Source organism: Serinus canaria, chromosome 12, assembly GCF_022539315.1.
Source record: "Serinus canaria isolate serCan28SL12 chromosome 12, serCan2020, whole genome shotgun sequence".
NCBI lineage: Eukaryota > Metazoa > Chordata > Aves > Passeriformes > Fringillidae > Serinus > Serinus canaria.
In genome coordinates this window covers 18,422,701-18,449,859 of record NC_066326.1, presented here as the reverse complement: position 1 = coordinate 18,449,859, position 27,159 = coordinate 18,422,701, and the positions used below count along the sequence as shown (strand labels likewise).

Sequence of the window (27,159 nt, the reverse complement as noted above, 5' to 3'; positions counted from 1 at the left end):
GCTTTGGACAGGCTGCCAGCTGGGGTTGTGTTTTGCTCTGCCTGGGCCTGTTTGTTTGATTCCCAGAGCATTTCAAATCCCAGCTCGGATTTCTGGATCGGCCTGGCGGTGACAGCAGCCTTGGCTTCCTTCCCCCTGCACAAATAAAGCTGCAGCAAAACCAACACATTACAGAGTATTTTCTGGGGGCCTCTGCTATTTCAATCCCCTGGGAGGGCTGGAGGAACACAAACACATTTTCCAGGGACGCCAGCTGCAACTGGGAGAGCTGTGAGCCCCTGCCATTGTCCCCAGCTGCCAACACGTGGCATGATGTCACCGGGCTGGTGGTGGCACACGAGGTGATGACAGGCACTCAGCAGCACCTTCTGCTCCCTCCTCGCTGGCCCCGCACACAGCTCAGCTTGTTTGCATCTTTCCATGGCTCAGTTCTGAGTTCTTTTAGGAGTTGAAACCACTGGTTAAGAGGCAGCCAGCCTGAAAAGGGCTTTGATGCCAAACCTCTGCATTTTGGGGCTTGCAGGGTGGGAATCCTGAGGGCTGGGGGAAGTTTTCCAGCAGTTGATGAGAAGGTCCCATGCAGCTGCACAGGGAAAAGCAAGGCACAGCTTCCCAAAGATATTTCTGGGAAGGGCAGCTCTGAACCTCAGAGAAAGAAAAACCAGTTCTTATCTCAATTTCTGCTCCTGTGCTTTAAAACAAGCAGAATGCATTGGGGAAGGTTGATTACCTGGAAAGAATTAGTAATTAGATTCTGGTGGGAGTGTTTTGATTCACTGAATTTAATCCAAGTCTGTGTGTGGGGACTGTCACAAAATTCCAAACAAGTGACCTGAGTGCTTGCTCAGATTCAGTATAATACAGTATAAAATAATAGAGTGGAATAAAGTATTGTATAAATAATAGAGTAGAATAAAGTGTTATATAAATAATAGAGTAGAATAATAGAGTAGAATAATAGAGTAGAATAAAGTAAATAATATAATAGAATAAAGTAATAAAGTAAAAAAATAAAGAATAAACTAATAAAGTAAATAAAAAATAAAGAGTAAAGTAATTAATTAAGCTCCTAATGAGATAGAGTCCTCCTCATTTTTCTCCCCTCATCAGGGTTGCCCCTCATTTCTGATGGTCCCACTGGTGGGAATTTGGGATGTGGATCATCCCTATCTGCTTTGGTGACCAAATATGAACACCATGATCAGTTCCTCAGCACCTTTGGTGTCCCAGGGGACCCCAACTCCAGTGGCCAAGAGAAAAATTCCCCAGAGGGATCCACTGAGAAATATTTGCCTTTTGGTCAGGGTGAATGCTGTCTGTGCCTTGCTCCTCGAATGGAATATGCCTCTAGAATAGAGACTGAAGAGAAAGTTTTAGCAGCCCATGAAATATGCTGAAAAAGCACATTTTAAAAGCTATAATTTAAAAAAATCAAGACCTACTTAATTCCCTCCTAAAACTCTTGGATGAATTTCATTAAGTGGGGAGAAAAAGTCCAGTTCTTGGTGTTTTCTCACATTAGTTCAGACTTTGGAGCCTTCCTTGAAGAGACTCACCCTGTGTCTCTTCCAGCTCTTTTTTTGCAATTGTTTTTTCATGCTTGTTTTCCACGACTGACTCTGTTTCTGATCATTTTCAGATGTTTAAAGGATTTGAAAAGCTCAAGGATGTCCAGTATGTCTACACCCCTTTTGATTCATCACTCTGTGGAGTGAAACTAGAAGCCAACAACAAGAAGCAGTACCTTCTAACAGGTACCAGGGAGCAGGATCAGTGTCCTGGGGGTCACAGGGGGCTGCTGGGGGTGAATTTGCTAAAACATGCAAAGGAAAGCATTCATGTACTAAATACAAACACAACAGGATGCAAAAATTGTGTTCAGCTGGAGTTTTAGTGTGACCTTCTGTGTTTTCCACCCTCCCTGCAGCACCCTTAGAGCAGTTCCAGGGGAAGGGAAGGTCAATAATGATATAATCAGTAAATAGAAGGGGTTTTGAGTCAGTATTTGCCATTATTATCAGATTAAAACCAACAGCACTGATATTCCCAGGAATGCAAAGGTGCCTGATGAGAACACACCTGTGTGTCTGCAGGCCTGGGGTTCCGAGTACCTGCAGATTTTGTTAGACACTCCTAAAATCCAGTTTAATTACATTTGCATCCACGCCCTGCTGGCAGACTATCAACATTTTTAGGAAAATATCCTTCTTCAATCTTTTCCACCCATCCAGCATGCAATTTGGAGAACACTCTCTCTGTTATAATGAAATTAATTTAAAAAATTTTCAGAGTGTGACTAATTTGGTGCAATTAGTTAAAAGCTCAAGGTGTTCTTGCACTTCTAATATTTAGAAAACACTTTTATTGCTTTGATGTTTTGTGTTTTCCACGCTGCAGGCCAAATTTTAAGTGATGGCAAAGTGCTGATCCACTTGTGCAACTACATTGAGCCGTGGGATGATTTATCCTTGTCTCAGAAAAAGAGCCTGAACCAGAGGTACCAGATGGGCTGTGGCTGCAAGGTGAGTGCAGAGCAGATAAATGGAGATAAACACCATTTATTCACATTTTTGAGAATAAACCTTGGTTCAAAGGAAGCTGCAAGATGAGTGCAGAGCAGATAAATGTAAAGAAACAGAATTTATTCACATTTTTGGGAATTAACCCTCATTCAGAGGAAGGTGCAAAGTGAGTGCAGGGCAGCTAAATGTAAATAAGCCCCGTTAATTCCCATTTTTGGGAATAATCCCAGTCCAAGGGGGGCTGCAAGGTGTGTGCAGAGCAGATAGATTGATAGCAGATAGGTATGTAAATATCACATTTTTGAGAATAAAGCCCAGGTCAGAGGAAGCTGCAAGGTGAGTGCAGAGCAGATAGATGTAACTACTGTTTAATCCCATTTTTGAGAATAAATCTTGGTTAAAAGGAAGCTGCAAGATGAGTGCAGAGCAGATAGCCATAAACAAGCCCCATTCATTCCCAGTTTTGGGAACACCCCCAGTCCAAGGGAAGCTTCAAGGTGAGTGCAGAGCAGATAAGTGTAAATATACACTATTTTTGGGAATAAACCCCCATTCAGAGCAAGCTGCAAGGCGAGTGTAGGGCAGATAACTCTAAATAAGCCCCGTTCATTCCCATTTTTGGGAACACCCCCAGTCCAGGGGGGCTGCAGGGTGAGTGCAGAGCAGATAACTCTAAATAAGCCCCTTAATTCTCAATATTTGGAACACCCCCAGTCCAAGGGAGAATGCAAGGCGAGTGCAGAGCAGATAACTCTAAACAAACCCTGTTTATTCCCAACTTTGGGAACACCCCCAGTCCAGGGGGGCTACAAGGCGAGTGCAGAGCAGATAACTCTAAACAAACCCCATTAATTCCCAATATTTGGAACACCCCCAGTCCAAGGGAGAATGCAGGGCGAGTGCAGAGCAGATAACTCTAAACAAACCCCATTCATTCTCAATTCTGGGAACACCCCCAGTCCAGGGGGGCTGCAGGGTGAATGCAGAGCAGATAACTCTAAACAAACCCCATTAATTCCCAATATTTGGAACACCCCCAGTCCAAGGGAGAATGCAGGGCGAGTGCAGAGCAGATAACTCTAAACAAACCCCATTCATTCTCAATTCTGGGAACACCCCCAGTCCAGGGGGGCTGCAGGGTGAGTGCAGAGCAGATAACTCTAAACAAACCCCATTAATTCCCAATATTTGGAACACCCCCAGTCCAAGGGAGAATGCAAGGCGAGTGCAGAGCAGATAGCTGTAAATGAACCCCATTCATTCCCAATTCTGGGAGCACCCCCAGTGCAGGGGGGCTGCAGGGTGCTGAAGGGCGGGTGTCTCCCCAGATCACCACGTGCTACTCGGTGCCCTGCTCCATCACGGCGCCCAACGAGTGCCTGTGGACGGACTGGCTGCTGGAGCGGCGGCTGCAGGGCCACCAGGCGCGCCACTACGCCTGCATCCGCCGCAGCGACGGCACCTGCAGCTGGTACCGGGGGGGGCCTCCCCCTGAGAAGGAGTTCATGGACATCAGCGAGCCCTGAGAGCCCGCCAAGCGCGCCCTGGGAGGCTCCTTCCATCCGCCCGCGCGCGCCCGGCCTAGACACCAGCACCGCGTCCCCAAAGGGCCCGTGGGGCTGGCAGCGGTGCAGGCGAGGGACAAACCTCCTGCAGGCACCTGCTCTGCTCTGTTAGGCTTTGCACAGAGGGCTGGCAGCGTCCTCCAAGGCACAACAAACCCCCTTCTTGCCAATAGGAACGTATCACAACCAATTGTGTCCAGAATTTTGCCAGAATATTGCCAATGTCAATGTACCAGAACAAATTTTGCCAGGATTTTGCCAATGTCAATGTGCAAGAACCAATTTTGCCAGAACTTTGCTAATATCAATGTTCAAGAATAAATTTTGCCAAATTAATGTTCAAGAACCAATTTTGCCAGAATTTTGCCAATATCAATGTTCAAGAACAAATTTTTGCCAATATCAATGTTCAGGAACAAATTTTGCCAGAATTTTGCCAATATCAATGTTCAAGAACACATTTTTCCAATATGAATGTTCAAGAACCAATTTTGCCTGAATTTTGCCAATGTCAGTGTTCAAGAACCAATTTTGCCAATATGAATGTTCAGGAACATATTTTGCCAGAATTTTGCCAATGTCAATGTACAAGACCAATTTTGCCAGAATTTTGACAATTTCAATGTACAAAACCAAGTTTTTCCAATATGAATGTTCAAGAAGAAATTGTGCCAGAATTTTGCCAATTTCCATGTGCAAGAACAAATTTTGCCAGAATTTTTCCAACATGAATGTTCAGGAACAAATTTTGCCAGAATTTTTCCAGAATTTTGCCAATATCAATGTTCAAGAACAAATTATGCCTGAATTTTGCCAATATCAATGTTCAGGAGCAAATTTTGCCAGAATGTTGCCAATTTTACCAATATCAATGTACAAGAACAAATTTTGCCAATATCAGTGTGCAAGAAAAAATTTTGCCAGAATTTTGCCAGTATCCATGTTCAGGAACCAATTATGTCAGAATTTTGCCTGTATCAATGTTCAAGAACAAATTTTGCCCCTGTTTTGATCACCTGCAGGTTGAGAGCTCCCCGTGGTTTATTCCAAATCTTTCTGGAATGTTTTATAGAACTTTTTTTTTTTTTTTTTTCTGTATGAAAGTCTTGGATATAAAAGAATTATTGTACAGTGTATATGTAAAATATTATAACAATGTGCTATTAAAAAAACAATTTCACAAATATTTCCTCATGTGTTGAATCGAGTTGAACGCTTCTGTGATTAAAACAATCTGTGCCCCACATTTTGTACTTTCCTTGTGTCACAGCTCCCTTTATCCACAGAGTTGTAACTTCCATTGAGAACTAAATTAAGAAGCAGCCTTGATAATCAAAACCCCCTTCCCAAGTCAGCATTCCTATGGACTAACCACACCTTGCTGAAGGAAAAGCCAGATTTTTAATCCAGGGGTGGAAGCATTAATCCATGGATTTGAGCTTTCCATGGGACAAATTCCAAGCCCAAACGATGACAGGCTAAAACTGCTCAGAGCTACAAAAACCATGTGAATCCTCAGGGCAGCTGCAGCCCTTAAAACCTCCCTGAATACATGACCAGCACTTGCACCCCAGCACTGTTAAACCTTTAGAAACTGACCTGCAAACACATGCAATAAATACTGCAGAACTCACACTGCAATGATTTCTGGAAGCTCTCAGATGATTGAGCCTGTTTAATGGGATTTAATTGGTTTTCATGCAGGAGCTCCCACCATACCCTGTCAGTGCATTTGGCTAGTTGAGAACTCAAACTAGAGAAGGGTGACAGCACATTTTTTGCCTGTAACTTTTTTAGTCTCATAACTTTCCTAAATTGATGACTGGAGTTAGTAACTAATCCTTCACACACATATTTAAGTTGGTAAAAGTAATTCAAGTCACCGTGGTGACACTTTGGGAAGTGTCAATGCCAAAGTCCAGACTATTTGTGCCCCCAAAAAAGGGGCAGAGCCCTCATGCAGCATGGGAATCTCCAGCAGTTGCCTTTTCTGACAGATTTTACTCCCTAAAGGACAGGTTTGGAAACGTTCTTCCAAAATAGATTTACTTTTCTGTGACTAGGTTTACACATTTCCAGTGAAATACAAGTGGTGCAAGGCCAACAGGAAAGTGTGCCATTATCCTTTGAGGAACACGTGTCCTTTACCACATCAAAGCCAATATTTCAGTTTTTATTTACTGTAAATCAGTCTGGCTCTTTTAATTTACAACCCTGAATTAAAACCACATCTATGTGCTGCCAAATGGAAAGCCCAGCTTGTTTTCTGCTTTACTCAAGACAAAGCAAAAATTTCCCAGCACTAACAACTTGGACCACAGACTTACATAAATGAAGAAAAAAAATAAAAAGCTACATTTCTTCTGAAAAAGAACTGATATTGCAGTGACATCCTTGGCAGAGCTATTTACTGACAGTGCTGTGCATTTATAATATTAATTTCCAGGAAGATTCAAAGGCAGGCTTTATTTCCTTGTGTCAGAGCAAACCAATACCTAGGCAATCCCACAGAGCTTAATAACCACAGAGGTTAATATTCAATGGTTAATATTCAGTGATTAATATTCAGTGGTTAATATTCAGTGGGTAATATTCAATGGTTAATATTCAGTGGTTAATATTCAGTGGTTAATATTCAGGGGTTATATGCAGTGGTTAATATTCAGTGATATATTCAGGATTATATCAGTGGTTAATATTCAGGTAATATTCAGGGTTAATTCAGGTAATTCAATGGTAAATATTCAGGGTTAATATTCAGTGGGTAATATTCAGTGGTTAATATTCAGGGGTTAATATTCACAGTAATATTCAGGGGTTAATATTCAGTGGTTAATATTCAGTGGGTAATATTCAGTGGTTAATATTCATGGTATATTCAGTGGTTAATATTCAGTGATTAATATTCAGTGGTTAATATTCAGTGGTTAATATTTAGTGGGTAATATTCAGTGGGTAATATTCAATGGTTAATATTCAATGGTTAATATTCAGTGGTTAATATTCAGTGATAATATTCAGTGGTTAATATTCAATGGTTAATATTCAATGGTTAATATTCAGTGGTTAATATTCAGTGGTTAATATTCAGTGGTTAATATTCAGTGGTTAATATTCAGTGGTTAATATTCAATGTTTAATATTCAGTGGGTAATATTCAGTGGTCAATATTCAATGTTTAATATTCAGTGGTTAATATTCAACACCAGTCCTGTGGCATTTGTCTCCAAGTCCCTTTGGATGGGCTGGTGCCTTTTGGAGAGCAGCACACAGGTATTCTCTGCTTTTCAGCTCCCCAGAGCTCTGCTCCTAATTCAGTTTTACAGGAATTAGACCTGAACCTCAACTCAGCCAGCCCAGCTTGCCTTCTCTGTGCACCTTGCACAAAGTAATGCTTTCTCTGATATTTATGGACAGACCATAATACAAATTGCATGCCACAATTAGTAATTAAAAATTTCCTACTTTTCCTGCTATAAAATATCCCTCATGAGGGTTCCATAAAATATCCCTTGTGAGGTGTTCCACAGTGAAGGTCTGTCCACTTTGATTTCTGGCTGAGCAGAAATCTGCCCAAACTCCCCACAATGGATGGTGCCAAGATTTGCTTTTTCCCCTCATATCAATAAACGTGGCAAGGAAAACTTTACAATACCCAGCTCAGAATGAGATTTTTTTTTCCCTGAGGAAGACTCTCAAAAGGCTTGACCATTCTGAATATGTTATTTTCATATCAGGATTTTTAGTGTAGTGGCACTGATACCTTCTCAACAGCAGATTCTTTTTGCAATGTTTTCCTTTTCCTTTTGAAGCTGTGTTTGTGCTACATGAGGGGGTAGAGCAGAAACCCAGCCTGGCACAGCATTTTGATTTAATTTGGAAATGGCTCACATGACTCTTGGTGAGAGTAGGGAAAAGAAGAGAGAAGGGAGTTTCTTTAGGTGAACAGGGAAAAGAAATCACCACCTGGAATATTGCTGGTGTTTCCTCAACGTTCCAGATAGGTTTTAAATAAATTGTTCAGCAGCTCAGTTGGGAAATCCATGTTGTTTTTGCAGAGAAGAGGAGAGGTGGGAATGCAGTGAAATAATGGGAGCTGATTGCTGAGGCAAAGGCTGCAGGTGTGACTCAGGCTGCAATGAGTTCAAAAGCCTCACAGCTTTTTCTGTGATCAGTCTGGGAGGAATGTTTCTGTTTCAAGAAGTGTTTCATTAAAGCAGCTCTGTTTTTTCACCAAAGAATGGAATCTTTGTTTGTTTACCTTGCACTGCCCAAAGCCTCAGCACAAATCAGCAGAGGGTGAAAGGAGAACCTCTGGCACGCTCAGCTCACCCTCAGCTCCCAGAGAGGGAATCTGGGGCTTTTTCCCTCTCCCCAGGTCCCCCCTGAGCTGGTTTGCACTGGAGGGGGGGACAGCTCCACGTTCCCATTTGGGGAACAAAAAGGGAAGGAAAAAAAAGCAAGAGGAACACAAAAAAAAAAAAAAAAAAAAAAAAAAAAATTAAAAAAAAAAAAAATTAAACTGTAATTGCCAAATTCTGCATCAACAAATGCCAGCGAGGCCAGCTGTTGATAAAGTGATGAGAACCCAAAAGAAAATAACATGATGTGGTTCCAGTGCAGCATCAGAAGACTCTGATTTCCAGATCATCTTACAACCCACTCCAGAAATTCAAACAAAATGTTGTCCTGTACCACACTGCCTGATCATTTCCCAAGCCACAAAGTTCCAGATGCTTTCTTGGGAGGAATAAAACCAAACAAATGGGTGTCATCACAGGCAGCTCTTGCAGCAGTTCTCAGAGGCAATGCAATTCCCAAATGGATTCATTTTCTCCACATTAACATTCATTACCATAGAAATATGTTAAAAAAAAATTACTTGGCTGTGGAGAACGACATTCAAAAGTTCAAAAAAAAAAAAAAAGAGAAATAACTTATAAGTTCTGGCTTTAATGAGCCATGTAGAGGGATGAAGACAGGGAAAACCACTCACAGGGTTCTACCCTCAGAAAAATATACCATCTAAATCTCTAAGTCTGAAACATTAGTTCTTGCCCCCAAATGAAATGTTCCTTGTTCCTATGGACTGCAGTTTAGCAATGCACCCCAAAGTCCTGCTGTTTGCAATACAATGACAGCCAATGTCAAGTTTGAAGGATCCCTTAAGGTCACTGTGTCCCACTCCCTGCTCCTCACTGCTGCCCAAAATAAAACCACACCTAAAACCATCAGCCAGTGCTCCCTGGGCTCTGTCAGGCTCAGCTGTGGCATTCTCTGCCTCTGGAGCACAGGGAATCAGTGTTAGCCCAGCTAGCTGAGGGTCACAGGTCACAATCCAGCCTGGTTTGGGCTGAGCTTGGCATCACCTCCAAACACAACACACACTGGGAGTGCACCAGGAAGGAAAACTGGGGGGAAAACCAACCGTGGGAGTGACTCCTGCACTTACAGAGCTGTTCAGTGCCTTTGCAGGCATTTAATCTCTCTGAGATCTGCAGCTGGGCAGCTGAAAAGTGACCACTGTGCCACGTGAGCACACTCCAGCTCACCATCAGAGGGATTTCAAGTGCTCACCCTGTCCCACCCCCCCAAAGCTGCCAGAAAGGCTTTTGGAGCATGCAGTAAATGGGAGAAGAGGGTTGTGTTCCCCAGCCCCTGTTTCAGAGGCTCAGGGAGCAGGTTCAGCACTGCTGCTTGCACCTACCATCTCCTTGTGGTTTGGGTAGAACGTCTGCTCGATCAGAGGGAACTTCTCTGGGCCCAAGGCTTTGTAGACAGACACCAGCTGGGCAAACTGCAAAAGAAAGCAGAGCAAAGCAAAGCTCAGGAGAGGAACCACACTGTGCCATCATGAGCCCCTGCTCAGGAGGTTTTGCTTCTTGTCTTGGGTGTTTGATGAACTCAGCAGATTCAGGGGTGCATCCCCTCTCCTCCTCCTCCTCCTCCTCCTCCTCCTCCTCCTCCTCCTCCTCCCACAGCCCTTCAATCCACCCAAGCTGTGACTTCATGTACAGACCAACACAGAAAAACACCTTGAAAAGTTGAACCCTCACAGGTACAGGAGATGAAATAATGGGAGTACTGGATTTCAGATATCTCATTGTCTGTATGCTTGAAGGTGATTCTGCAATGATAAAATTATTGTAATTTTGCCTTTTCTGTCCTCCTAAACCTAAAGCCCAGGCACATTCACCATTCATTCAGTGGCTGGCACCTCCCTGACATTGATTTGGCAGTGCTGGCAAAGAGACAAAAGTAACTGTGCCATGCCAACAGGGCAGGTGAGGAACAGACTGGAGGGGTTTCATCTCCTGGGCTGCAGCCACCAGCCATTCCCACATGGCCACCCTTGGATGGGCTGATTTAAACTGCTCCCTCTATGCCAATCCTATTCATGTTTTTTACAGAATATTCTGATATAAAACCATGTGTTATATAGAATATTCTTGTCCCACCACCAAAGATGGTGGTGATTTAAACTGCTGCCTGTTATGCCATTCCTGTTCATGTTTCCTATAGAATATTCTGATATAACACATGGCCATTCTTGTCCCACCACCAAAGATGGAGGTGATTTAAACTGCTCCCTGTATGACATTCCTGCTCATGTTTTCTATAGAATATTCTGATCTAAAACCACGTGTTATATCAGAATAATCTTGTCCCACCACCAAAGATGGGGATGATTTAGACTGCTCCCTGTTATGCCTTTCCTATTCATGTTTTCTATAGAATATTCTGATATAAAACATTGCCATTCTTGATTTAACCTGCTCATGATTTAAACTGCTCCTTGTTATGCCAATCCTATTGATGATTTTATAGAATATCCTGATACAACACCACGTGTTACATCAGAATATTCTTGCCCCACCACCAAAGATGGGGCTGATTTAAACTGTTCCCTGTATGCCATTCCTGTTCATGTTTCCTATAGAATATTCTGATAAAACACATGGCCATCCTTGGAATATTCTTGTCCCACCACCAAAGATGAAGATAATTTAAACTGCTCCCTGTTATGCCACTCCTACTCATGTTTTCTGTAGAAAATTCTGATATAACACATGGCCATTCTTGCCCCACCACGAAAGATGGGGATGATTTAAACTGCTCCCTGTTATGCCATCCCTGTTCATGTTTCCTATAGAATATTCTGACATAACACATGGCCACCCTTGGATGGGGTGATTTAAACTGCTCCCTGTATGTCATTCCTGTTTGTGTTTTCTATAGAATATTCTGATCTAAAACCATGTGTTACATTAGAATAATCTTGTCCCACCACCAAAGATGGGGATGATTTAGACTGCTCCCTGTTATGCCATCCCTGTCCATGTTTCCTATAGAATATTCTGATATAACACGTGGCCATCCTTGGATGGGGATGATTTAAACTGCTCCCTGTTATGCCATCCCTGTCCATGTTTCCTATAGAATATTCTGATATAACATTCCTTTAAAGCTCCCATGGCACACCCTGCACTCTGCACTGCAGCAGCTACACAAAGAACATTCCCATGCAGACCAAGAGCACCCTTTATTAAACAGGGATGGCTTTGGGGCTGTTCCCTGTCTCTGCTGGGCAGACCCCTCTCCTCTGGTGACATCTGGGACAGGAAATGCCCCCTGAGCCCGGGCTGAGGTTCCAGGAGCAGGAGGCTCTGGCAGGCCAGGGGCAGAGCAGTTCCAGGGCTGCCCAGGCTGGCTTGGCTGTGCCTGTGATGTGCTCAGCTGTCACCGTGCCAGCGTGGGACACCAACAGCTCAGCACAGCACTGAACAGTGGGATTTGCTGCTTGCAAACAGCACAGTGGAGCTCTGTCCATAATGCAGATAAAACACCCACTCTGAGGAGAGGCTCAGGGGGCAGGCAGAGCAAAAAAAGGGAAAAAAAAAAAAAACAACCCATGAAAGCTTTGCTTGCATTTCCAGCTGGCTAAGAGGACTTGTTTAATTTAGTGGTGTTTACTTAGGTTTGGTAAAATACATCTTTAAATTTGGAAGGCCAGTGGAAAATACCTTAATGATGAGCAGTCTTCACCAAAAGCCAAGGAACTGGAGCTGGGCTGTGGGCTGTGCAAACCAGGCCTCAAGGGAAGGAAATATTCTCACAGCTACCAAAATAAGGTGGTTTGTGAAGGGGATTCCTGACAGCTTACTCATTATTTCAGTCCTGATGCAAGAGCCAAATGCCAAATTCTGACCATTAAATACATCATTTTTGCCAAGCCATTGTTAGGTTTAAATAAATCTATTCACCTATCTTTATGTAAAAACCACCAAAGAAAAAAATAAAATCCCATGATTGTGTTTCCTGTGCTTCTTTCCCTATTTTCTTTTCCATTTTCACTGTGAGGGAGAGGAAGACCCTGAGAAAATGGCATTTTTTGGTAGGGGTTGTGTCATTCATGCAAGAGGTAAGAAAGCTGTCATTGAGATTAATGCTAGCAAATGCTTGTTTAGTTAAAATAACATAGTACCAACCACAGAAAACAGACTTGTATCACTCCAAAGGGTCCTCTAATGCAGCAATTCAGGAAACAGCAGGTAGGAAAAGCAGGTTTCAGTTTTTGAGGCAGAAGAGAGAAATCTCTCCAAGGGAGGATTTATCCTTTCCCCTGCTGAGATGCTGCTTCACCTCCCTGCCTTCACATCTGGGAATCTCCTGCCAATCATTCCCCCCCCCCAAAAAAATGCAACCTGAAATAATAAATTCAGCCCAAATTCATCCCAAATTTCAGTATTCCAACTGTACATCCATACATTGCCATAAATCTGTTTTATTTTCCTTGATTGCTGCTGGGCTATTGATAAAGAAGAATTTCATTTAAGTTTTAATGACCTTCTATCAATGTTTAAGTGAGATTTGGATTATATATTTTTGTATTTTCCTTTTCAGCAGCTGAACACCAGTCCTGGGCAGGAGCATCATCTTTTTAGATGATAAATTACTGAATTATCCAATCCAATGTCAAATGTTTACAGACATGGGATGCTCATGAAATGGAAAATATTAACAGAGCCAGTGAAATATTTTATATGGATATCAAAACCCATAATCATCTAAAAGCCTCCCAGCACCCAGAGGTTATTATTTCAGCAGAAATCATTTTTACATCTTAAGAAACAAACAAAAAAGTGGAAAAAAAGTTCTGAGTTGAGACAGCTGAATTTACTTTTCATTTTTCAGTTTTGCATCTTGTTTTCAGTCAAAAAGGGATATCCTCAGGTACATGTGCTTGCAGTTTGCAGATAATTATTTTAAAAGGAAAAGGTTGGGTTTTGCAGCATTGGTTGTAATGTCAGCTCTTTCCCAGTCAGGATGAAATCCTCCCACACCCAGGATTGTTCCTTTAGAACAGAACAGGACAGTGAGAGCTGAGCTTTTCCTCCTCTCCAGCCAGGTGTGACAGAGGAGAAACATTTAGTCAAAAAACCCCACTGATTCCCTTTGGTTTTGTATCAAATCTTCCCGGGGTTTCCCCACCCCAAGAGAGGAACTCTAAGTGGGACTGCACAGATGGTGCAGTAACCAAGCAGGAGTTCCCCAAAATCCCTTTGCTGCCTTCAGAGAGAGCCAGGTAACTCCCTTGCCTGAGTTAGCTCCTTGAGAGGAGTTAAAATGTGCTGAATTCCACCTCTGCCCCTGCTGAGGGGCTGGGGTTTGTTCCTGGGCAAACCACACCAACCCCTCCCTCAAAGATAACCAGGTATGGTATTTAAACCCAGCTCCTGCTGATGGTGCTGCCTCTGGTTCCAGAGAGCTGCCAACCCCTCTGGCCAGGCTGCAGGACCTGTGGCACTGCCCCTGCCAGGGGGGAATTCCCTGGGCTGAAGGAATTTAGCAGGGTTTGAACTCCAGGAATGGCACCTCCCTCACCTGTTCCCTGCTCAGGCAGGAGCCCCGGGTGTTACTGAGCCTGTTCTGGCAGAGATTTCCCTCTTTTGAGGGCTCCAAACCTTTCCTCTCCACAAGCTGAGAACTCCAGCTGGTCATCTGGGGCTTCATGGGAGCTGGAACAATACCCAGCCTCTCTGGGCAGCCTGTTACACCACCCAGAGGAGATGGCATCCTCTGGGAGCTGGAAAAACTTGGATGGGTCAACACTTCTTCAACCTGTCCCATTAAAAACCCCAATTTCAGCTGAGATTTAACTCAGCTCTGGCTGTTCTGAGGTGTTGGGCTCATCTCAAGGGTGAAGAAATTCTATGAAATAAAAAACATTCCACTTTTCCTCTGGATGCCCAGCTCTAAACTTGCCTCCTTCTAAATGCATGAAAGAGGATCAGAATTTGTGACTGAAGTTCCTGAAGTTAATTTTTCCAATTTCCTGGTGTGATCTCAGTGCTCACCAGGGATAGGGGCCTCTGCCATGGGATTTTCCCTTTCCATGCACCAAGGGAAGGTCCCTTTGTCCCACAATGACCTGCACAGGGCCCCTGGAGGGTCTGCAGGCTGGGTTTGTATTATGGGCTGGGTATGTTACAATTTAACATAGGGATTTAACAAAGAAAATGACACCAAAAAAAAAAAATTAACAAAGAAATTGATTTCTTCATCTCCTCAGATGGCACCAGGAAAAATGACCAGAAGTCTATTTCCAGGCTGCAATGTCCCTTTCCAGGCTGAAATGTCCTATTCCAGGCTGAAATGTCCCTTTCCAGGCTGAAATCTCCTATTCCAGGCTGAAATGTCCCATTCCAGGGTGAACTGTCCATTTCCAGGCTGAAATGTCCATTTTCAGGCTGAAATGTCCATTTCCAGGCTGAAATGTCCTATTCCAGGCTGAAATGTCCCATTCCAGGCTGAAATGTCCATTTCCAGGCTGAAATGTCCATTTCCAGGCTGCAATGTCCGTTTCCAGGCTGCAATGTCCCTTTCCAGGCTGCAATGTCCCTTTCCAGGCTGAGGCTCAGAATTGAGGCTGCTCACTCCATAAAGGCTGAGTTATCTTGTGAGAGTGAGAGATGAAGCACACAGAGGGGTCCTTGGGGGCCAACAAACTGGGACAGAAACCCTTGAGACCCTTCAGGGGGAGGAGGAATGGAGCAGCTGTGTGGAAAGGGCTGGAAGGACACATTGGACACATGTTCAATCAACTTTGGCCAAGATGTTTCCCTAGATCTGCATTTCAAACACAGTGTCTGTACTGCCTTTTAATATTAAATTTCTGTATTTTAAATATTATCATCACCTGGGAAGCATCTGTGTTACCTTTTTCGTGCTTCTTGGTTGAGATTGGTGAACATTACTTCCCTCACACCTGAGCCAACCCTGGGTGCCTTTCCAGAGGGCTGAGTTCACACAGGTTTGCCACCTCACAGGAGGATGGAGGGGAGCAGACCCTGCCTGCAGCTGGCACCCTCCTCTGCCAGCAGGAGCTGGCAGAGCTCTGTACATTGTGTATTTTAAGGCTCACAAGCAAATATTGTACTCAAAATAAGAAAACATTGTTTTAACCAAAAGTACGTGTGCTTATTTAATTATACAATTAAACAGAACTGCTGTCAATGTGCTTTTGCTCTGTGTAATTAGTCAAAAAACTTATTTTATAAGTTGTAACATGAAGTTCTTGATCTACTGCCTAAAATGTGAGCTGCTGGCACCTTCCCATTTTTTTTCTAAAACTGATGCTAAAAAATAAAACAACTTAAACCACGTTCCTAGCAGTCTCATCCTATTTGGAATTTGTACACAGCCAACAACACCCAAAGCCCACCCAGACCTTGGCACTGCCACTGAAGGGGGAAACAGCTCCTAAAAATGAGTTTGGGCACGAGCTGAGTGCAGGGGAGATGGGAACTGGAACAGAACTCGGTGCTCCTCCAGTGGTTTTCATCAGTGATGAAGAGAGGGAGATGGGGATTTGGGGTGATGGTTGAAAAATCCCAATTTCTCGTGGAGTACAACTGCTTATATAATTCTTCTGGGAAGACTAGGAATGTTTTACTACAGTGATTGGGGTAATCATCACATAAACAAAATTAAACATTTTAAACATCTCTTGCTTGCAGAAGTCTGATGCAATTTTGCTTTTCCTGGTAAACCCCTCTTGTGGAGGTGTTTGAGAGTCCCCAGGACGAGGAGAGAGATGAGAATCTTGACTGTTTCAGAAGGCTGATTCACTATTTTATGATATTATATTATATTAAAAGAAAATTATATACTAAAACGATTTGATATGATATGATATGATGAGAAAATTATATACTAAAATGATATTATATGATATATGATATGATATGATTGATATGATATGATATGATATGATATGATATGATATGATATGATATGATATGATATGATATTTATTATAAGAAAATGATATACTAGAATGATACTAAAAAAAGGAAAAAGAAACATCAGAAAGTTAAAAAAATAATAATAAAAAACCTGTGACAAACTCAGAGAGCTCGACACAGCTGGCTGGGATTGGTCATCAGGTACAAATATTCACATGAGACCAATCAAAGAGGCAGCTGTTGGTAAAGCATCGCTAGACTACATTCTACAGCCATCAAATAGTTATTGTTTACATTTATTTTCTGAGGCTTCTCAGCTTCTCAGGAGAAAAATCCTAGCAAAAGGATTTTTCAGAAAATATGTCAGTGACACCCTCTGATTGAATCCTCTTGCAATCTTGATTTAACCCTCAAAGCTCTGCTTGCCCTTGCCAAGGCATCCTGTTCCCAAATCTGCAATGTTAGTGAGGTCCAAAGTCCACCATGTGTCTTGTGTCCCAGTGTCCCAGTGGTTTTCCAGCAGGACCCCAAGCCACCACAGCGGGACTGGGGGTGCAAGGATTGCCCGCTGAGTTCTGTGCCAAGGGGAGGTGTTCCTGAGGCTGTGAGCCCAGCCTGCACCCCCGAGGGGGTCACCCCCAGGGGATCTGTGCCCCCTGAGATGACATCTGTCCCTGCTGCACCTTCCCCTGGAGCCGTGCCCAGGAGCAGCAGCATCGCCCCTGTTGCTGTCGAGGGGTCACGAGACAAAGCCGAGACCACAGGCAGTCTCAGCTGGCAACTCTTTGTTCCTGAACATGGCTGATCTTTTCTGCATGTCCCAATTGTTTATGCTTCTTCTATCCTAACTATTGGCCACAACAAATCAACATAATTCTATTGGTGAGAATTTACAGTGACTTAACTTCCTAAAAATACTTCGTCCAGCTGCAAAGTTCTTCTCTTTCTTCAGTTCCTCTCTTCTCTGGGTCTCCTTGGTGACAGCCTTGGAGAGAGCTCCTTATCAGCTTCTTACTTCTCACTTTTTTAGCTAACAGGCCCACTGTTAGCCCCTTCCACACTCCCCCTTGCCTGCGACTGCAGCTGAGATTTCCTCACCTCCTTCCCTTCCTGCTCCCTCCTCACCTCTGGGGTTCTCGCAGCACCTCCTGAGATGGAGCTGCTCAGCCCCAGGGGGCTGTGCTGGCCCTTCCCAGAGGGATTTGGGCTGTCTGCTCCAGCTGTCCAGAATTTCCAAGGGCATTTTCTGGGCTCCAGCACTTCCCCTGCAGCATGAGAACTGCAATTTGAGAGGCACAGCTCTCCTGCTGCTAATCACCCCGTCATTAACTGCTGGGATATTTCCACATTAGAATTACAGCTGATGAGATGCAAACCATTAAGAGCTTCTACAGGATGAAAAAAAAAAAAAAGTGTTAAATAAAAACCTCATGCCCTTGGAAGAGCTGCATGAACTGAAGAGCTGCATGAACTGGCTTACAAATTAGCAGGGTGCATCCATGGGAGAAAAATAAAAAGTTTTCTACAACAGTTGGAAAAACAGGATTAAAAAAAAATCCTAAAGAAGCAGAAAATGGTCACAGAGACGTAAAAACATCTCCTGGCTTGCAGGGTTGGGCAAGAAGGCATCTGGCAAGGAGAGAACCCTTGGCTGGTGGAAGAGGCACTGACAAAATGTGTAAACAGTGAGGAAAGCGAGATTCAAGGAAGGCATGTGGATTAAAATGAAGGAAAACAGCCAATGAGCAGAAAGGGGTAGAACACAGATCAAGACATGCCTGGTGTACAAGAATTAGCAATAGGTAATCCCACGAGGCCAAGATCCAGAGACCCTCTGGAGCCCTTTCTTTGGAATGAAAATTGAGAGAAGGAAAATGTTTGTGGGAGTGAGAGGCTCTGAGTGCTCCTCCTGGGTGCTCTTCCAGCAGAGAGGAAATGCTGAATAAAAAATACTTTATTCCACTGCTGTGGGAACAGGGAGTTCAGGGCTCTGACCAGGGAAACCTTTGGGCTGTTGTTTATTTTGATGGCCTTGTGCTTAAGCACTTCTCAGAAGGGTTTGGGGCTCACGGTGACAGAGAGAGATTTCCTTCTTTGTGGGGCGATTTACAGATGAGGGCCAGTTCAAACAGGGTTGCCATAAAAATACTGAATTCAGTGGAACTTGTAGAGGAAGGAAACAGTGGTGGATTTCCAGGGTGGGTTTCCAGGGTGGGTTTCCAGGGCAGGTTTCCAGATTGGGTTTTCATGGTGGGTTTCCATGGTGCGTTTGAAAGTGGATTTCCACAGTGGAAACATCCAGGATGGATTTCCAGGGTGGAGATTTCCAGGGTGGATTTCCAGGGTGGAGATTTCCAGGGTGGAGATTTCCATGCTGGAATTCCATAATGGATTTGCATGGTGGATTCCCAGTGTGGATTTCCAGGGTGGATTTCCCTGGTGGATTTACAGGGTGGTTTTCCAAGTTGGATTTCCAGGATGGGTTTCAAGGGTAGATTTCCAGGGTGGGTTTCCATGGTAGATTTCCAGGGTAGAATTCCATAGTGAATTTGCATGGTGGGTTTCCGTGATGGATTTCCAGGGTGGTTTTCCAGGTTGTATTTACAGGATGGATTCCCAGAGTATGTTTCCAGGGTGGATTTTTAGGGTAAGTTTCCAGAGTGGGTTTCCAGGGAGAAGATTTCCAGGGTGGATTTCCCTGGTGGGTTTCCTGGGTGGTTTTCATGGTGGGTTTTCATGGTGGATTTCCATGGTGGCTTTCCAGAGTGGGTTTCCAGGGTAGAGATTTCTATGCTGGCTTTCCATGGTAGTTTTCCAGTGTGGATTTCCAGGGTGGATTTCCATGGTGATTTCCAGAGTGGAGATTTCCGGGGAGGGTTGCCATGCTGGAATTCCAGGGTGGAGATTTCCAGGGTGGGTTTCCACGGTGGGTTTCTGTTACCCCGTTCACAGGGGTCCCATGATGAGGGAAGAGACGACAAAGTTGACTCCATGTATCAGAAGGCTTGATTTATTATTATATGATATATAATATATAAAAACTATACTAAAAGAATAGTGAGAAGGATTTCACTACTAAGCCATGCTAAGAATAGAAAAGAATGTCTAAACAAGAAGTCTTCTCAGACCGAGGCGGCCGGACAGGTGTTCTGTGATAGGCTCTTAATTGGAAACAGTTTGACGAGGCCAGTCACAGATTTCCTCTGTTGCATTCCACAGCGTCAGATAAGAATTGTTTACAGTTTGTTCCTGAGGCCTCTCAGCTCTCAGGAGGGGAAAAATCCTAAGTAAAGGATTTTTTATAAAACATGTCGGTGACAGGTTTCCATGGTGGGTTTCCATGGTGGGTTTCCAGGGTGGGTTTCCAGGGTGGGTTTCCAGGGTGGAAATTTCCAGGGTAGAGATTTCCATGCTGGTTTTCCATGGTAAATTTCCATGGTGGGTTTCCATGTTGGAATTCCAGGGTGGAGATTTCCAGGGTGGGTTTCCACGGTGGATTTCCAAAGTGGATTTCCATGGTGGGTTTCCAGGGTAGAGATTTCCAGGATAGAGATTTTCATGCTGAGTTTCCATGGTAGATTTCCAGTGTGGATTTCCAGGGTGGACTTCCAGAGTGGAGATTTCCAGGGTATGTTTCCATGTGGGAATTCCATGATGCGTTTCCATGTTGGAGATTTCCATGGTGGGTTTCCAGTGTGGGTTTCCAGAGTGGGTTTGCAGGGTGGGTTTCTAGGGTGGGTTTCCAGGGTGGGTTTCCAGAGTGGGTTTGCAGGGTGGGTTTCTAGAGTGGGTTTCCAGGTTGTATTTCTAGGGTGGGTTTCCTGGGTGGGTTTGCAGGGTGGCCAGGGTGGAGATTTCCATGGTGGGTTTCCAGGGTGGGATTCCAGGGTGCAATGCCACTCCTCAGACACCAGCAGCCAACCCCTGCTAGGCCCAGCAGGGAAAGCCAGGGACTCCTTGGGGTGGCTGATGCCCAAGCAGGGATTTCACAGCGTTTTAAACTGAGCCACCCACTAAAAACACCTCAGAGAGCAGGGGTGGTGCTCACACAGCCCAAAAAGAAACCAGGACACTTTGCATCCATCTCAGAGGGGGCTGGAGCTGAGGGTGGAAGTGGAATATCCAGGAATGCCAGAGGGGAATGGCAGTGCTGGTGGGAGCTGTGGAGATGAGAGAGAGGGAGAGGATGGGGTGGGGATTGCCCTGGTGGAGCCATCACCACAGGAGGGATTTTCCTGCATGGGTGACAGATTCCTGTGTCAGGAAGGGAAGTGTCACCCCCCTGAGTCACCACAGGCACACACTGAAGGAGCAGATATAACCTAGATTTTAACTGAAAAAATGATTCCTAAGATAATTTTATAGGATTTATATAATACACGGGTTTACTTTGTAATTACATATTAAGATTGCACAAGAAATCAAATTTAATTTCCATAATCTGGCCTTCAGGTGTGGATGTTTGCCTTAACCAAGCACAAAAAGAGATTATGAGTCTGTACTGTAGCAGAACCAGCAGATAACACAAAGGACTTGAATCCCAGCTTTACAGTGCTGCTTTGAATATTAACTTGCAGCCTCTGTTTGAAAACACTTTCTCTCACTAGAAGGTAAGAAACAGTTTAAAAATCCATTTGAATTTCCTGCCCCTAGAAATGGCCAATGCAATGAAAGTCTGCAATGGATGTCAGGAGTTCCCACTGCTGCTTTTTAGTGCAAGGAGAACGGGGCAGAGTGGCAACAACCTACTACAGAATTCAGGAATGTAGTCCAAAATTCTAGTTTGGCTTTAAATTGTCCTGATGGCAGTAAATGCTGGCCAAAGCAAAAGACTCCCATACTCAGTTTCTACAGAAAGCACTTGAGAGTGCATGCAAGGACTGATGGATACAGAGCTGAGAGAATTACTGGCTGCATGGAACAGAAAAATCATCACCACACTGAGATTTATTTCTTATTTAAGGATCTCTGCTTTTTTGTTTTTTTATTAAACCAGGAATTTCAAGTGTCCTTACTTATTTCAGGAAAGCAAAATCAGCAAGGAAGGCTGGAATATTCCCTCCCTATCCCAAGACTAGATTAAAACAAACCAGCTGATATTCCCTCCCTATTCTTCCAAGACTAGATTAAAACAAACCAGCTCATATTCCCTCCCCATTCCAAGACTAGATTAAACTAAACCAGTTGATATTCCCTCCCTATCCCAAGACTAGATTAAACCAAACCAGCTGATATTCCCTCCCTGTTCCAAGACTAGACTTAACTAAACCAGCTCTACGAAGAGGTGCAAAGAGCAAACACACTGCTAGGTTCAATGTATTTAGATTGCTAGTTATGCATTTAAACTTATAATTGTATTTATGGATTTTGCTCCAGTTCAATGTTCAAACCTGGTGTTAAATTGTCTTTTGACCCAAAAGTTCACAATGTTCTCACCTTCCCTCTGACACAGGTTGTGAATTTACTTTCAGCTCTTGCAGGACAAATCCATCAACACATTTTGCTCTGTGTGGCAGACTGGGCAAGGAAGCCAAATCTTCACTGGCTGACAGAGAATTAAAGCAGGTTTTATTCAGGTTTATTTTTAAGCAGGTTTTTTGTTCTTAAGAAAGTTCTGCTTGGAGGAAAAGCACCTGGAGATGCACTCTGACTGCACCTGAAACCTGTAAATTCAATACCTTCCTGTAAATCCAAAATTCCCAAGGATAAGGGCCACAGAACTGGCCCCTGGGGCAAACATTGGATGTTGGGCACATGGAGCTTGATCCAGACACTGCCTCAGCTCAGATGGGGCTGTCCTAGCCCTGCCACCCATGTCCTGGTGCTCAGGAGCAGCTCTGCCCTGCCTGGGGCACAGGGCAGCTCCTGCTGCAGCCCTGGGCAGGCAGAGGGGGCTCAGCAGGGACAGGGCAGGACAAGGTCCCTGCAGCCCTCTGGCTGCCCTGCCCTCACCTGCCAGGAAGATCAATCTTGCCAGAGTGGCTGGCAACAGAAAGTTCAGTGCTGATCTAGTGGGACACACAAAACTGACCAAAATACATCTCAGGTTTGATGTGTGCCAACACTCATCATGGTGGCACACATCAAACCTGGGTGTCCTAAATGTCTTCCCTGTCTGAGCTGCATCCAGATTGCAGGGCAGCATTCTCCAGCCTTGACCTTTAACAAAATCCCCTCTGGCACACAAAGGAGAGCAATAACCAGCCAAATTCTATCCCATTGCTCAGCATTATTGTACAAATCTGACTTCTGCTAATGAGCACAGGATTTTCTTACTGGGAAATAAACATTTAGAATTTCCTTTTTGAAACCCAACATGGAATAGCACTGAAATTCTCCCAGATTTACAGCAAATAGGTTTTCAAAATGCCTCTCCTCCTTGCCCACATTCATTCTGGAGAAGATGCTTTGACACAAAATTGAATCTCCTCTGCGTGGTTGTGTCTCCCATTAGCATAGCTTCAATAATTTGTGTCAACAGGAAGCTGGAAGGAACAGAGCTCATCTCTTTTTTTCTGCTCCTCCCTGCAGAGTCCTGACAAATGTCCTGCCAGTGCTCCAATCTGTTGCTCAAGATTTTTAAAGTATAACTGGGAGTGGAAAAAGAACAAGAGAGCAACTTGGAGCAGCAACACAGAGGAGCAAACAAGGTGGGGAAGAGCACTAGAAAGCATCAAATAGCAAGAAAGGGCAGTTAAAACAGACCTTCCAAGAAAGCAAGGTAAAAATAGAGAAGTTAAATGTCCAGTCAGAGCAGGAAGGGGAAGACAGACAAGCAGAAAAGCATCTGCAAAAGAAATGCAAAGCAGAACACAGCCCATGAAGTCAGAGTTGTGTAAGCTTGGCAAGGGGAGCAAACCAAGGAAAATATCAACAAACTTGCAGAGAAGTGTTTGGCTGTCTGCTCCCAAACTGAAGAAAAAAGAAATAAACAACAACTGGGAGATTTCCAATCCTACCAGGTCTGAGGGAAAAAGCCATGCCCAGCCTTCCCTCTCAAGGGCTGGGGCTGAGCAAGGAGGGAAATTTTGGCATAGCTGAGTGCTCTGAGGCACTTCTCTAACATATATAAGCTTCATTTAATTTATATATTTCTCTAACAATAAATCCCTACCGTGGGGCAGAGTGGGCCATCTGAAGAGGTTTTTTAGCACAAATGGGTTGTGAAGAGCACCAGGACCTCCCAGCTCCCTTCATACACTCCCAGGTATCCCTGCCTCCCTCCCTGGCTGCTTCCTCTGTTCCCACATCCCTGCAGTGCTGGAGCAGAGTGCCAGGAGAGCACTTCCATGGGGCCAAGCTGCTCAGCACCAGCTCCCATCCCTGCAGAGCCCCAGCTCAGCTCACCTGAGCTTCCCAATCCCCCAGGGACCCCCTCCCCTCCCTCTTCCCCAAACACAGACCCTCCCAGCAGCCTGGCTCATCAAGGGCTCACAAATGAGGGTCAGAGTGCTCACAAATGAGGCTGTGCCCCCTCCTTCAGCAGAGTGGATGTGTCACTGAGGCAGCAGCAGATCCCTGCAGCCCCCAGAGCAGCCCTGCAGCCTCCCAGGAGAGCAGATGTGCAGCCAGCTGCAGGGGCTGGGATGCTTTTCCTCTGCACTGAAGGAAGCAGAGCTGCCCTGGTGGAACTGGGCTGGTTTTGGGAGGGGTTTCTTCCTCTTCAGCCCTGCACAAGTGCAGCAGCTCTGGGCTCTCTGCAGGCCTGGAAGGTTTAGCACTGTCAGGAAGAGGCTGCAAGCACCAGCCCAGCCCCTGTAATGGCTGTAATTATCACACCACAGCCAGGCTGAGCTGAAATAAAACCCAACCCTTTGTTCTATCTGCAGCAGCCTTGGACATTGAACCTTGCAGCCCCTGACAATTCAATCAGAGTTTGCCTGCTTGGTGTCACTCAACTCCACCCCCCTGCCTGACTCCACTCATCAGCAAGCTGCTGGACACAGAGGGGTGGGCAGGGAATAAACTGGGCTGCTCCAAAATTCCTGCACCCCCATCACCAATATTTGCAGCTGAAGCTAAAATCCAGCAGGGTTCAATTGGAGGAAACCCTCCAGCATGCAAGATTCACATCAATCATTACAAGAATGATTAAAATGGATGCATGCAGGAAGAATTAATTTATTTTTAATTCAACACAGGGCACTGGCAAATCACATTTTGTATTTTTTAATACATGTTGTTTTGTTGGTTTTTTTAAAATATTATTTCCCCAGTCTAAATAATGGGATTTTAGCTAATGCTGCAAGCTCTGATATCATCCCCACATTTTGCAGTTCCTTCAGGGCTCCATAGAACCACAGACTCATTTGGGTTGGAAAAGCCCTCTAGGATCACCCAGAGCAGGAACTGACCAGGAACTTTTAAGTCCTCCACTGCCCCTTGTCCTGTAATTCCACATCCATGTGGAACTGAAATCTCAAATCCCTCCAGGGACAGTGACATCATGTACAATGGGAAAGTTTGCATAAAACTCCTAAGCCTCAGTTAAGGGAAGCCTCCCTTATTTCCTGAAGAACATTTTCTGAAGGAAAACAGATAATTTAAATGATATCAAATATTAACTTTGGATTCACTTTTCATAAATGATTTACAGCAGGATCTGCACCCCATTAAACACGAGTAAAGCTGTGAGGAGAACTGGGAATCCTACAAGGACAGTGGATGTTTTTACCTCATCTTAACTCAGTGTAGCTGTAAATTGAACCTGTAAAATCCTAGTTGTGTTTGATGGGGTTATTTCATGCCCAAGACAATTCCTTTGCAACCTGCACTGAAACTTTTCAATGTTTTAATGACAATTCTTCAAGGAGAGCACAAACCTTAAAACGGTTCCTCTGCAGTTCTGCATGAGCTCAGCAATAAAGAGCTCAGCCTTTATTTACAAAAGCCATGCTTTCCCCCCAGCTTTCTGCCATCCTTACTAGCACTGAAGTGAAATCCATGAATTTTCCATGAGCTAAGTGCTAAGTGTTGCCACAGAAGTGAAATAACCCGGGTGCTGTAACAGCCCCACGCTCTGGACGCGTTTCAGAGCACGAACATCTCAGCACACACACTCATTCCAACCTTCCCTTCCACCTGGCTGCTCACAGCCCAGCTTCTCACAGGGCTCTGCAGTGCTCTGAGCTCCTGCAGTGCACTTGGAGGAGCTGTGCATGCCCTGGCACCAGGGAGCACGAGCTTTAATTCCTGCTCTCAGTTCATTCCTGGAGGTGTCCCCCCACACCCCACCTTTCAACAATGCACCTCAGATCAAGCACAAATTTGTTCCCTGCCTATTGGCAAGGGCACAGAAAGCCAGAGTACAAAAAGAGCTCTCCTGCAAAATGAAGGGCAGGTGCTGCAGGTTGTGGCACAGAGAGTGAATGTGCCCTCAGAGCTGAAAAGATGTTCTGCACATGGAGCTGGGTGCTCCTGACACACCAAGCACCTGGCACGGTGAAGAGCAGCAATTTAAAGCCCACAGACCTTGTACACTGAGTTCCAGCTCCATTTTATCTGAGAGCCCTTTCATGACCAGTCTCACCTCCCTGACTTCCCCTCCTTCAGATCTACTCTACTCCCACTTTAGCTCTGGTACAAGGGAGGCTCATTGCCCGTGGCTGACTCAATAATTTCCCATCCTTTTAAGGCCCATTCCACTGCACACCCCCTTTTCCCCCCCTGCTGTTATCAAAGCTGGAATTCCCTTCTGCCACTCCACATTTTTCCTGCAGGAAAGTCAATCCATTTCTCATGAATTAATAAAGATTGTTACTTATGGCTTTTTGTAGCGTTCTGCTTCTCCTTTTTCCACGGGGCTTTTGCACTTGAAATGTTTGTAGAGAGAACTTCCACAGAAATATCAGGGCACTGGTGTTGACAAAGGGATTGTGCAGGAAGAATTCCCTGCCATGCACTCAAGATGGGGTTAATTGATGCCAAATTGATTAATTGATGCCAAATCCAAGCATGTCTGTGGCCATGGAGGGGCACAGTGGTTTTTATCCTCAGTTTTAGCAGACTGAGGATTGCATTCCCAGGCACCCACCACAGCTTTCAGCAGGGATGTCACCCAGGCAGGGAGCACACACCAGATTGGTCCAACCAAACAAGGCAAATGATGGTGTTGGTAAAACCAACAGGGCCTGGATTCTGCTGCAACATCTGAGCATCCATGAAGTTGGCTGAGTTAAGGGATTTTTACCCCTCAGGATATCTGTTCTGGAATGGCCAGGATATCCTGAGTTGGAAGCAATCCACAATGGGCATTGAAGTCCAGCTCCTGACCCCTCAAAGGACATCCCAAAATCCCCCCATGGGCCATGAGTTCTTCCTCTGATGTCCTCTCCCACAGCTGATGAGGATTTTGTGCTGCTCTGGGATGTACATAGAGGTCTCTACATCTCCCAGCACCACCACCAGCACAAGGCTGGATATTCAGGTTAAAAAGTCAAACAAAGCCTTTGGTGTTTGTACAGAAATTATTTCAGTGCTCACACTAAAAGCTCACACTCCTCACTAGGACCCACCTGTAGGGCAGTGATAGAGTGATAAAAACACAGATATGGCAGTCTGTAAGGAGGAATCATTCCTGACTTTTTATTGCTTATAGAAATGCTACTGCTTTGCCTCCCCACCCAGCTTTCTTGCACCCAGTGAATCAAAGCACTGGGAAATGCCACACAGCTGGAAGATGTGGTGCACTAAAATAATGAATTCAGCAATGCACAGTGTGCAATGAGAAGTTGTAAATGCTCTATCAATTATTTATCCCCCCCCCCTTGCACAGTTTACTGCAGCATAAAAGGATAATAAAGTGAGCTGCAAGAGGTATATGTT

The 27,159-nt window shown here is 44.5% G+C and overlaps 2 protein-coding genes across 2 annotated transcripts in view; one reads left to right on the top strand and one right to left on the bottom strand.

Moving 5' to 3' along the window:
• TIMP4 (TIMP metallopeptidase inhibitor 4) overlaps positions 1-5,426 on the top strand; it is a 30,738-nt gene extending 25,312 nt beyond the window's left edge. Inside the window, exons 3-5 of the mRNA XM_018915250.3 lie at positions 1,640-1,754; positions 2,398-2,522; positions 3,851-5,426. Coding sequence (XP_018770795.3) covers positions 1,640-1,754; positions 2,398-2,522; positions 3,851-4,048 — 438 coding nt within the window. The 3' untranslated portion in view covers positions 4,049-5,426. The remainder of the gene's footprint in view (positions 1-1,639; positions 1,755-2,397; positions 2,523-3,850) is intronic.
• Positions 1-27,159, bottom strand: part of SYN2 (synapsin II) — a 176,284-nt gene that overhangs the window by 75,423 nt on the left and 73,702 nt on the right. Inside the window, exon 5 of the mRNA XM_018915255.3 lies at positions 9,795-9,884. Within this exon, the coding sequence (XP_018770800.3) occupies positions 9,795-9,884 (90 nt within the window). The remainder of the gene's footprint in view (positions 1-9,794; positions 9,885-27,159) is intronic.